General features: G+C 35.2%; 1 protein-coding gene across 10 annotated transcripts in view; it reads left to right on the forward strand.

Moving 5' to 3' along the window:
* The window catches only part of Slc9b2 (solute carrier family 9 member B2), a 55,230-nt gene that overhangs the window by 22,550 nt on the left and 20,002 nt on the right, over nt 1–12,678 (forward strand). For all 10 annotated transcript variants that reach the window (XR_009228146.1, XR_009228145.1, XR_009228144.1 and 7 more), the window contains 5 exons: nt 3,505–3,675; nt 6,441–6,583; nt 7,478–7,605; nt 8,875–9,050; nt 12,271–12,377. Coding sequence is in view for 6 of the 10 variants with exons in the window: in XM_058583809.1 (XP_058439792.1) it covers nt 3,505–3,675; nt 6,441–6,583; nt 7,478–7,605; nt 8,875–9,050; nt 12,271–12,377 (725 nt within the window). In the remaining 4 variants the exon portion in view is untranslated. The remainder of the gene's footprint in view (nt 1–3,504; nt 3,676–6,440; nt 6,584–7,477; nt 7,606–8,874; nt 9,051–12,270; nt 12,378–12,678) is intronic.

Consider the following 12,678-nt stretch of genomic DNA (forward strand, 5'->3'; position numbering starts at 1 on the left):
TTTTGAGACAGGTCTCTCCAAATTGCTTAGGGCCTTGCTAAATTGCAGAGGCTGGCCTTGAACTTGTGATCCTCATGCTTCAGCCTCCCAAATAACTGAGATTATGGAGGTGTGCCACCATGTCTGGCTAGAGTCTTTTTTAAAAGTGATTTTAAAGTGGAAAAAGTTCTCTTAATTCTGTCTTGCTGAATTTAGTATAAAGTTGGGTTTATGCTATGACAAAGTAGGATTTATTTGCTGCCATATTGTGGTTTCTCAGTCTCTCTCTAATATTGCATAATAATTTTAGCCCTTGTAGTCAATTGGAAAATACTTAAGGCTTCTAGTTATTTCATTATATCATTTATTGCAACACTATGTCTAGAAAATCTGGAACAAGCCTAGAAAATCTAGAACAATTCTATGAGGATTTACAAAAAAAACATTGGATTTAGTCTCTAGACAAATTATAAAATCACAATATGCACAAGATCCAATGAACAATCCTATCACTTAAAGGAAATGTCTCAAAAATATTTTAAGCCTTTTTCACATACCTTTGATCTATCAAGAAAACAAGCAATTATCAGAAACCAAAAATGAAATGTAAGTAGGAAAGGTAAGTAAGGACTCAAGCCAACTTTCACCCTAGAGGTTTCTGCCAAACCCCAGTGAAATTGAGAATGATTTTGAGATCCACAAGAGCACAGGAAGCCAAGCTAGAGCCTACCTGGGGTGGGAGACATGTAACAGGAGAAATGATTCTCCTTCACCCACATAAAACTGGAACCCAAAGTGATGGTGGATTTCAGGTAAACCTGCTTTGTCAATGGGGCCTGCAACCAAACCTGTCTAAATTGTGGTTGCTACCTGTCTAAATTGTGGTTGCTAGTCGGTATGTCTGTGTGTGGATTAAGGTGAAGTACACTAAAAAAGAAAGAAAAAGAGGGGGAGAGAGAGAGGAAGGGAGGGAGAGAAGGAGGGAGAAGGTAACTTCACCCTTATTTGTGCTCCAAATTCAAAGAAGAAAAACTCAATCTGAATATACACTTAAAAGTAGTCCTGGATTGTAAACTTGAAAGCACATGGTAGAAGCAAATTCAGATCCCTTCTGGGAAAACTCACATTAGCCTAAGGCTTCAGCAAAACCACAGATGGAGTTCAAGGGAGATTCACTGTTGGGGAATAAGAAATCGCAACCAAAAAGGAAACAAAACAGAGATTTCAAAAGTGTGCATTACTAGCCAGATATGGTGGCACACACCTGTAATCCCAGCTGCATAAGATGATGAGACAGGAGGATTGTAAATTCCAGGCCAGCTTGGACAATTTAGTGAGAACCTATCTCAAAATAAAATTTTCAAATTATTAGGGATGTAATTTAGTGGTAGAGTGCTTGCCTGCATATGAGAAGCTCTGGGTTAAGTACCACCCACCCCCCGTCCCCCCCCAAAAAAGCATTGCCAGAAAATAGACCTTGAAACATTTTTCTAAAGAAGTTAAATAGTAAGTACAAATGTGAATACAAAACAAACGCCGATTAAAATTATATAAATTTGAATAAGAACAAATGTGAACTTCTAGAAAGATGTAGTATAATAATTGAAATTTTAAAAGCAATGGATAGAGTAAGCAGCAGATTAAGTTAAAAAAATTGATCAACCAGCAAAAAGAACTGAAGAGATTATCTAGATTATAGTACACACAAAGATGGAAAATATGGAAATAGGCTTAGCAAGTAGAGTGACTATCTAATCATAATTTCACAAAAAAAAAATTAGGGAGGTTGGGTAAGAAATATTTGAAGAAATAAAGACAGAATTTTCCAGAATTGTTTTTTTTAAAAAAAAAAAAACATAAATTCTAAGCACATCAAAAAGAAGCCAATTCTAAATTCTTCATTCAAAAATTACAGAAAACCAAAAAAAAAAAAAAAAAAAATTTAAAACAAACCAAAGGAAAAAATTTCTGGAAAAGGGCCAAAATTAAACTGAATAACAACATTGAAAGCCAGAAAACCAAGGAAGAATATTATCAAGGGATTGAGAAAAAAATAACTCTTCACTTACAATTTAAGGTAAATCTGAGGTATACCTAGAAAAACTATCTTTTAAAATAAGAATAATGTCAGACAACAAAACTAACAATTTTCTTCCAAAGACTGTCATAAGAAATAGAGCATGTTCTGATACAGAATGTTTCTACACCATGAATTAGCATGGATGCAATGGTAAATAGGGAATCGTGTTACTATAATATGCAATTTGCATGTTTGTGCATGTTTTTCCTCACATGTTAATATTTTGCATTGTTAAGCAATAGCAAATGAAGTCAAAGTGAATAAAAAACAAAAAGATCAGGTATGTGTATTCTCACAATTAAAGATTAAACCTCCTTCACAAGAGGACCTTCTAAAAGCTGAAATTCCTGTTGAAGTGATTTATTTTCATAGAGATAATAACTGGTTTAGGGGCATTAGTAACTTTTAAATGTTTCACAACATTAAGCTTATAATGCAACTAACTACACATGGAGAGAAAGCAGATGAAGATTCTGCCAACAAATTTCCCTCAGTTAAAAAAATTTTTTTATTAAAGGAGAGCACTGCAATATGGATCAGATTTTGATACAATTGCTTTGTATTTAAAGAAAATATCCTCAAGAATCTACATCTTGAAGTAGGAAGTGTACAAAGAATAGAGTGCCTGCCTGGGATACAAATGTCTGTGGAGATTTATCTGTGCTATTACTTTTGTTAGGATTGTGTTCATTTTTGTTAGTGGTTAGGTCATAAGTTTCAAGTTTTGAGTAGTTTTTCCTAACTCAGTTTTTCTCATGAGCCTTTCTATTTTTAGTATGTAATTTTATAGAACACCTGTATTCAAACTGGAAACATATTTCACATTCTAGTGGAAATGAATTTACTAAAGAAAATAGTTTAGGTATCAGGATAATTGTCCTAGATGAAAGATTTGAGATGCTATAATGAATGATGATTTTTTTTTTAAAAAAAAAGGCAAGAATGTGCATAATTCTAAGTCCATGTTGATTGTAGAAAAGAAATAAAGGTAATGTTTAACTGAAGGCAGAACTAAGATAACTGAAGTAGGATTAGAGTTCAAGTATTTCATATTCCTAAGAAGAGGGCAAAGATAGTGATTTTGTTCTTTTTAGTATTAACTGGTATTTGTGATAAAATTACTAAAAAAATAAAATAAAATAAATAAGGGAATGGGTTTAAAAAAAATCCAAGACAGTGGTTCCTTCTGGCAGTGTGCAAAGAGATGGATGGGACTGGAGAGGGCCACATAGGTGGATTCAAAAGTATTAGTAATATCTTGTTTTTTAAAAGTGGTTGGAAACTACCCAATTGCTCATTTTACTGATGTTCTTTATAATTTGCACATGGCTATAAAGGTTTTTTTTTATGCATTCAATGTTTATTTTTAAAAATTATTTTAGATTGTTTCAAAACCTGCCTATTACAACTTACTTATAGAAACAGGTTTTCCTGATTTGTTTCAGTTACCATGGTTGTTCTTCTGTGGGCAGCAGTTTGGTCAGTTACTGGCAGTGAATGTCTTCCTGGAGGAAACTTATTTGGAATTATAATCCTATTCTATTCTACCATCATTGGAGGTAAACTTTTTGGGCTCATTAAGTTACCAACACTGCCTCCTCTTCCTCCTCTTCTTGGTAAGTGCTAAACATTTCCCATTTTCTTCCAATAAATCATATTTTCATAACAGTATTTTGGAAAGCTTTGGGAAATAAAGAAATAAAGTATGTATTTCTGTATTTGCTGTGCTATAGCCCAAAACCATTTGGTAAATTTTGAGGAGTTTTTGAGCCAGTTGTTAAACATGGTGATTTTTTTAAAATTAAATTATATAAAATTACAATTAAATAGCATACATTAAAGAATAAGAGCAATCAATACTCAAAACTGATATCTTCCAAATTCTTTTACTGAATTTCCCCATATCTGTGCTCTTGAGATTATGGAAATATCATGTAATGGTGTGCCATCTCCTCCCATCTCTGGCATGTTGGTAGCTTAAAATTTGGCTGTGTTGCAGGTATGTGTAATACAGAAACCAGTAAATACTACAAATCAGGGTTTGTTGTATTGGAAGCCTCTCACAACATTGACAAAGAGTGACATTTGGGAGGTGGGGGTTACTGGGGATTGAACTCAGGGGCACTCAACCACTGAGCCACATCCCCAGCCCTATTTTGTATTTTAATTAGAGACAGGGTCTCACGGAGTTGCTTAGCTTTTGCTGAGGCTGGCTTTGAATTCGTGATCCTCCTGCCTCAGCCTTCTAAGCCACTTGGATTATAGGTGTGTGCCACCATGCCTGGCAAAAGTGACATTTTAACATATATTTCTATTATTGCCCTTTTGTCTTACTCATTAACATAAATAAAAGTATCAACCAATATTCATGGTGACACTACACTCACTCACCAGGGATGTGACTTCTTTGTGGAATCAGATAGTAGGTAAGCATTTTTTAATCTGATTTTGTCCAATCTTGGTTGAACTGGAACCATTTTTGGTTTGGGATGCAGGAATCTGACAAGCAGTGATGAAAGCATTCTGTGAGAATTAACTGGGGAGTGAAAATGGAAGGCTGTAATTGAGGGTAGGGCAGTACTGCCACTCTATGTTTGCTGGTAATGTTTTAATTTTACCATGTGCATATTACTCTTATCAATATTTCTTTTAAAAACAGATAGTATAGGGGCTGGGGATATAGCTCAGTTGGTAGAGTGCTTGCCTCACATGCACAAGGACCTGGGTTCAATCCCCAGCACCACACGCGCGCACACACACACACACACACACAAGAAAAAAAAATAGACACCATAGGTCTTTTCACACTGTTACCCAATAAAAACTCTAGAAAGACCATGATTACAGAATTGTGAACTCACTAGATTAAATGGCAGTAATGAGAGGTGCCTAGAAATGGTGCATTCTTGTATCATGGCATCTGTAGCGAGTCATAAAGTGTACATATAATTTGTTCTCATAAAATATCCCAACTTTAGTTAATTTATTTAGTCATGCAAACGGTGGTGCTTATAAGGACATGAGGAGAAGCTGCTGCTGCTGGAGAAAATGGTGGATAGAAGCCTCACAATCTGTCTCAGAGAAACTTTACCCTGTGGGCATGTGGCATCAATGAGGGAGAATTCCCTCATAAGCTACAAGACTCAAGTTGGTCACAACTATGTGAAGTTCCCAGAATGTGTCATTTTTTCCGACACCTTTGAATAAACTAGTGTCTCTTCCAGGCATTTTACAATCTTGCAGACCCTTCCCCTTCCCTGGACCCCTTTGCTCACCCTCCCTTTCTCAGTTCATACAACACCCCTTCATGCTTTCCTAATATTGGGGTTGTTAGTTTGTCTTGTTTTCCTAGAGGCTGAAAGTTTGTTGAGGTATAATTCCTGCTGCTTGTCCATTATATTCCTAACACCCACATAGTGTCTGAAATACTAAAGGCAACCAGTAAATATTGGCCGGCTGAAAGAAGAGCCACCAGCTGACTGACAGGGCAGTGTTCATTTCAGCATAATTCCTAAAGCCTTTGCAAAGTGAGTTATGTATTTGTTATTAAGTTATCTGGTGTGAAGTGAAATAGAAGCCATGTAAGTACTTATTGATATTTCAAGTAAACTGACATAGCAAGTTATTTCAGGAACTGTTTGCTGTTCGCACATAGAGGGATGACTGAGCTGACACTGAACTGAAACATTTTATGTTTAAGATTTAATTATTATCTCTAGCCAAAAGCTGCATCTTGTTTCTCCTTTTTATCTTTAATTATTTGAGAAATAGTAATTGTTTATTTTTTATTTGTGCTAATTAGTTATATATGACAGTAGAATGCATTTTGACACATCATACATAAATGGAATATAACTTCTCGTTTGTCTGGTTGTACATGATGCAGAGTTACACAGGTCATGTAATCACATATGCATATAGGGTAATAATGTCCAATTCATCCTACTATTATTCCTACCCCCTTGACCCCTCCCTTCCCTTCAATCCCCTCTGTTTAGTCCAAAATACCACTATTCTGCTCCCCCCCACCACCACTTATTGTGAATTAGCATCCACATATCAGAGAAAACATTTAGCCTTTGGCTCTTTGAAACTGGATTATTTCATTTAACATAATATTCTCCAGTTCCATCCATTTACCAGCAAATGCCATAAAAGAAATGGTAATTATTTTAATCTTACTTTTTATGTGTATATTAAAATCTTTCTTTGCTCTTCTAATTCATCATATCATTTTATTTTTTTAAATAAAAGTCTAACTCAATTTTATCTAAGGACTAAACATAAGATTATATAATAGTCTCTTTCACATGTAAAATGCTGAAAAATATTGTCTTACATTTGAAAACTGATTCATTCTTGTTTGACTTCTTCATTCAAGGCATGCTGCTTGCTGGATTTCTCCTCAGAAATATTCCAGTCATCAGTGATAATGTACAGATCAAGCACAAGTGGTCCTCCTCTCTGAGAAGCATAGCCCTATCTATTATACTGGTTCGTGCTGGCCTTGGTCTAGATTCAAAGGTATAAAATATAAATTTCTTATTATTGAATAGGAATTTTGTTCCTCTAACATTCCATATCTTTAGAATCACTGAGCTTCAGGAATTGGATAGAGACACTTTGTATCACATTCTCAAGAAGAAAATATAATTTATTTCATGCAGAGTTATTTTGCAGGTAAGACCTTGTGCCTCACAGGAACTCAGAAGATATTCTCATACTCCTTCTTGGAGAAAGGTGGGGAGGTACTATGTGTGGTGACAACACAAGAATAAAAGCTCTCCTTTTCTCTGACAGAGCTATAGGCCATAGTAATAAATAATGATGATGGGAAGTGGGGAACAATATATTTTTGGTGTGCAAAACCCTTTATAAGTATGTAGGACTAATTATGCTGATTCAGGAAACTGCTTAGTATATTGAATGAATCTCAAGCATGCTTTTTCTTAATGCTTTTTTTCATATATTTTGGAATGCAGAAATGAATGTCCTTAGGGGATGAAGCTCTTCACTTGGCCTCATTCTGGGCCCCAGACTATAAGTAAAACGAATACTGAGAAGGTTAAGTCAGCTAGTGTGAGGATTGTGAGCACTCACTCCAGAAGCCACCTACCTGGGTGCACACCTGTCCCCATCACTCACCAATTTCATGACCTTTGAAAACATGACTTGGACTTGTGCCTTTTTAGGTTTTAAAAATACGGATAGTACCATTACCTATCTCATGGGGTTACTGTGAGGATTACATAAGCTGTCTCTAAAACACTTAGGATGCTAAAATGTTTGTTAAAACTAATTACCTGGGAAGTTTGTGATGACCCAGACACAGTCTGAATGCTGAAGAGAAAGCATTTAGGGTTGTGTCTCTGCATGTCTTCAGAGGATTATATTAGTATGCTTACTTTTATATTCCAGGCACTGAAGAAGTTGAAGGGTGTGTGTGTACGACTGTCCATGGGTCCCTGTCTCGTGGAGGCATGCACATCTGCTCTTCTTGCCCACTTCCTAATGGGTTTACCATGGCAGTGGGGATTTATACTGGGGTAATGGGTTTTTTTTTTTTTTTTTTGGCTTTGTTGTATGAAAATATGGAGGGATATTAAGGACTTTCTTTGATCCCATACAAGAGAATACATAATAGTATTTTCTTAAGAACACCAGAAAATGCAGCAGAGATAATCCAGTATCATCTAAATATTCTAACTTCAAACTATGGTCTGTGTCTCTTTAGACACTAACTTTTATGGTAATTACTATAATTCAAACTATTAAAGAAGGTGTGGTCTTTTGTTTCCATCTGATTGTAAGCTTGTGAGAGAGATGCTGGATCTTACCCCAGAGTCTACACAAAGGATGATTAACATAGCAATCATGATCAACACCTGACACAGTGTCCCTTCCACTAGCAGCCTTTTATTCCTAATACTTAATAGCCATGAGAAGCGAATAAATAAAGAAGTACTTAGTAGGAATTTAGTGCTAATAAGTAGGCTAGAAGGATGAAATTCTTCTCATGGTTAAGATTCTGGATTACTTGGAATCCAATCCCAGCTTTGTGATTTTCCAGAGTGTGATTTTTTACAAATTATGTAGTCTGTCTGTACTTCAATTTCCTCACTTATAAAATGAAGGTAGACTGTATCAATCTCATAGGGCTGTTAGGAAGATTAAATTAGTTAATATATGTGAAGTGCTCAAAAAATGTTCTTCAGTATTACAACTGCTGCTATTCTTTTTTTTTTTTTTAGTTGTAGATGGACATGATATCTTTATTTTTTATTTATTTATTATTATGTGGTGCTGAGGATTGAACCCAGTGCCTCACACATGTGAGGCAAGCACTCTAACCCCAGCCCGCAACTGCTGCGATTATTAAGATCAATGTCACTGTCATTGTGGCTTTCTTGTTTGACTCTGTTGCCTTCATTTACATACCAAGCTCTAATTGAAGACCCAGCATCATTGGGTACAAATTCAGAACAACCATGGCCATTTTTCAGACCTCTTAAAATGAATGGTTTGTTTTTAAAAAGGTAGCTTTGCCAGGGCCTAACCCAGTGAAGACTTCTGTACCATTCATAACTATTTATTCTAGGCAACCTAAATAGTTCCAAAACAGGTTGTTCATGGGTATACGTATTTTGGAAAATGATGTTCTGTAGAACTTTCATGTGTATAGTGTTTCTCTGCCATTCAAGATTATAGCTGTCCAGAATCTAACTTTTAAAGCAGTAGAGGTTGTTGTAATTTTTTTTTAAATAATAAGAATGGGTAGAATATGGTCACATGTGTCTGAAGCAGCCTGTACTTAGTTTTGTCCTAGGAGCCGTGTCTCCAGCTGTCGTGGTGCCGTCCATGCTCCTTTTGCAGGCAGGAGGCTATGGTGTTGAGAAGGGGGTCCCGACCCTACTCATGGCTGCTGGCAGCTTCGATGACATTCTGGCCATCACCGGCTTCAACACATGCTTGGGCATGGCCTTTTCCACAGGTAGACTAATCTGTTCCTATGTTGGTCTCTCATTCTTTTTTTTTTTTTTTTTTAAATGTGGTGCCAAGGATCGAACTCAGTGCCTCATGCATGCTAGGCAAGCACTCTACCACTGAGCCACCACCCCAGCCCCTGGTCGCTCATTCTTGAGAGACATAGGTTAAAATGTTGGAAGCATAGCATATTTGCATGAGGTAAATTCAAATTCAGGGAAACATGGGTAAAAGTCCTGAACCTAGAGAGGCACCGAAGTATCTTTATTCACTTCTTCCCTCTAGATACAGATTGCCCAAGGAGTGAGCAGCCAGTGCAAGCAAGTTTAAAGCCTTCCTTGGAGAGATCTAGGAAAACTTAATTCTAGAGATTTCACACACACACAAAAAAATAAAAGCAATGATTTTAATGGGTAGCATACTAATATTAATACATACTGCAATGGATGTATTTTGTTTCAAGTAGTAACAAAAGAGAAACTGAAGGCATTCCTCTCCGCTGTTATTTAATACCTTTACTGAAAGGATGTTAACAGATACTACACTTGATCTTAGGCAAAAGGCTAAGAAGAGATTCAACACCTTTATTATCCTTTGACATAGCACAAGATTAAGTTTCTTTTTTAATCTTTTGCAAAAATTGGAAAATAAAATTTGTAACTTCCTATTATTGACAGAGTGTAATTATAGCCTAAGTTTAGCTTCAGATTCTTCAGTAAAAATACTTTTTTGAAAATTTGCTATTCTCATTCTCTTCAATCCCTACAGTTATCTTTCCATTTTATGATTATATATGATTCATACAGATTATCTAGAACCTCACCCCTTGTTATATTTCAGAGTCAGCCTTCCTCCAGTCCTGGTAAATTACATCATCCTTTCAAAACATTATTTTCATGATGTTACTTTCTTGTTCAAGCACCAATAAAAATTAAAAATTTTCTTTTTACCTATGAGTTCCAATTGACATTCTTGTCTTAATTTTAACTCTCCTGAACCTATGCAGACCATGTTCTGGCTGCTTTCCTGGTATATGTCTTTAAAACAATTGTTCTCAGCCTTGAAAGCACATTAGAATTATCTGGGGAATATTCTTTTAAAATACTGTTATGTAGACATTACCTTAGACCAATTAAACCAGAACTCTTGGGAATGGAAACCAGATCTGCCAGGATGAGGAACCACTGCTTTGAGCAGAATTTGCATTAACATCACACTGAGGACTGGGAAGAAGGGGATGAGGTGAGAAATGGAGTTGAGAAGAGGGTCCAGGTCCGGGGTTTTATATTCTGGGGGAGGGCGGAGGGGAAGAATGTGATAACTTCAAGAATCTTCCAAGCTGATTCTGTCATGTTAATCTGCCTTACCCCCTAAATTTGGTCCTCTGACCTTTTGGATCTGAACCCCGATAGGTTACTGAATTAGAAATTTCAGGGGAGATGCCCAATATGTGTGTGTGTGTGTGTGTGTGTACATATGTGTGTGTGTGTGTGTGTGTGTGTGTGTATTAATACCAGTGATTGAACCCAGAGGTGCTTAAACACTGAGCCACATCCCCAGCCTTTTTTTTTTTTTTTAATTTTGAGATAGGTTTTTTTTTTTTTATAAAGACCTTATTTTACAAAAGACTGAAACTAATTAGGTACTGTATTTCACCGCATAGTCATTGCTACTGCATTAACATATATTCACAAGTATTCCATACATCCTAATCATGCATCAAAAAGTTTAGTAATAAATGATTTTTAAGTAATACTAGCACAATTTAAAAATAAAAGTTTTTTCTTCATAACCCACTTGAATCAAAGTGTGGAATATGATATGTCAAGAAATTTGTAATGTTTTGAACAACCAACAATAAAAAATTTTAAAAAAAAGAAAAAGAAAAAAATAAATAAATAAATTAGAGGAAAAAAAATAAAAGTTTTGAGTAATGGTTGCACCCCATATTTTATAAAAAACAAACAAACAAACAAAAACTTGGTATAAAATCTACAATGATTAACAGTGGTATTTGATACATTTTTTTCACTTAGAATAAATTATTTATGGTAACAGCTTGAGCACAATGCTGCTATTGTAGCGAGAGGCTTTTGACAGGCACACCATTTACCTAGCAGAGATACATTAGCTAAATAAAATTACATCAGAGGGAAGTCTTTTTAAATAAGATAAGTGATTGCCATAATCACAAGAAGTCACAATAAGAAGTACAATTATTTCCTTTAGGACAGTATTAAAGAATTGCTGATGTGTAGGACAATTTTAATATAATTTTCTATACAATGTGCTAACAAAGATTGTTTTAAAAATTAGTTTCCAAAATCCTATTTGCTGTGAGGGGAGAAATGTAGGTTCTGTTTACTGCTTTATTATAATATTTCAAAGAGGTTAAGCAACAAAGAGCCTTCTAGGGGAAATTTCAAAAATAATTTCAGATTTATTTTTAGAGTAAACATTTTAGAAGAAGAAGACAGTTCTTGATTTTAATGACCAGATTCTCTTTTCCCCACTGCAACACTGGAGGTTCAACTCAGGGCCTCCCACACACACAAAAGGAAAGCGCTCTACTACAGAGCTACATCCCCAGTTCATATAAGGTCCATACAAATCAGAGCTACTAAAATCAATGTCTATCTGTTAATTTTTTTTTAATATCCAGCTCTTAAGTGGTAATTTGAAAACTTAACTACATCTGTTTACTCCCTTTGCCTATACATATAATGTAGTAGAACAAGCTAGGTCTGAGTCACGAATTGAATTTTTCACAATTTGTCAGGCCTTTTAAGTAGATAAGGTAAACATAAAGAAGTGCATAAATTATACCTTATGCTTGTTTTGAAATTGATTCCCAATAATCTGAATACTCTTATAAGATAGACTCATTTTATTAGACATTTAAAAACACTTAGATTTAAGAATGTAAAGAGTGGGGCTGGGGATGTGGTTCAAGTGGTAGCGCACTCGCTCACCTGGCATGCGTGAGGCACTGGGTTCGATCCTCAGCACCTCATAAAAATAAAATAAAGATATTGTGTCCACCTAAAACTAAAAAATAAATATAAAAAAAGAATCAGCTACTTAAAAAAAAAGAATGTAAAGAGTAGGAAATGTTTGTAAGAATTTCGTTCCACATATTTAGGTGCTTTATGTTGGTGGTTGTGGTCTAAAGCTTGTGTATTTTATGGATTTAGAGTTCTGGAGTTTTTCTTTTTTGTGTTTTTCAGGCTCCACAGTTTTTAATGTCCTCAGAGGTATATTGGAGGTGGTAATTGGTGTGGCAACTGGATCTCTTCTTGGATTTTTTAATCAGTATTTTCCAAGCAGTGACCAGGTAAAAGAATTAATCTGTAGGAAAGTTACACTCTAAAATGTCACTAGAAAAACACTTTAGAATACTTCCCTTAAAGTGGATATGAGGGACATGTTTCATAAAATGGTTCATCTTTTTAAAGTTGCTTATTGCTATGTCTATGCTATTCATGAAATTTATGATGAAGGCTGAAATATATGAGATTTTAATGCAGTCCTGGGTTATATTTGTATTTTATATGAATACATTATATTATATAAAATATATTATGTACATTTTGAATTTCACATTAAAATAAATAACATCAATTCCAAAATAATAA

The sequence above is a fragment of the Marmota monax genome, unplaced genomic scaffold (assembly GCF_021218885.2).
Source record: "Marmota monax isolate L192 unplaced genomic scaffold, Marmota_monax_Labrador192_F-V1.1 WCK01_AAM20220418_F8-fsc00002, whole genome shotgun sequence".
Classification (NCBI taxonomy): domain Eukaryota; kingdom Metazoa; phylum Chordata; class Mammalia; order Rodentia; family Sciuridae; genus Marmota; species Marmota monax.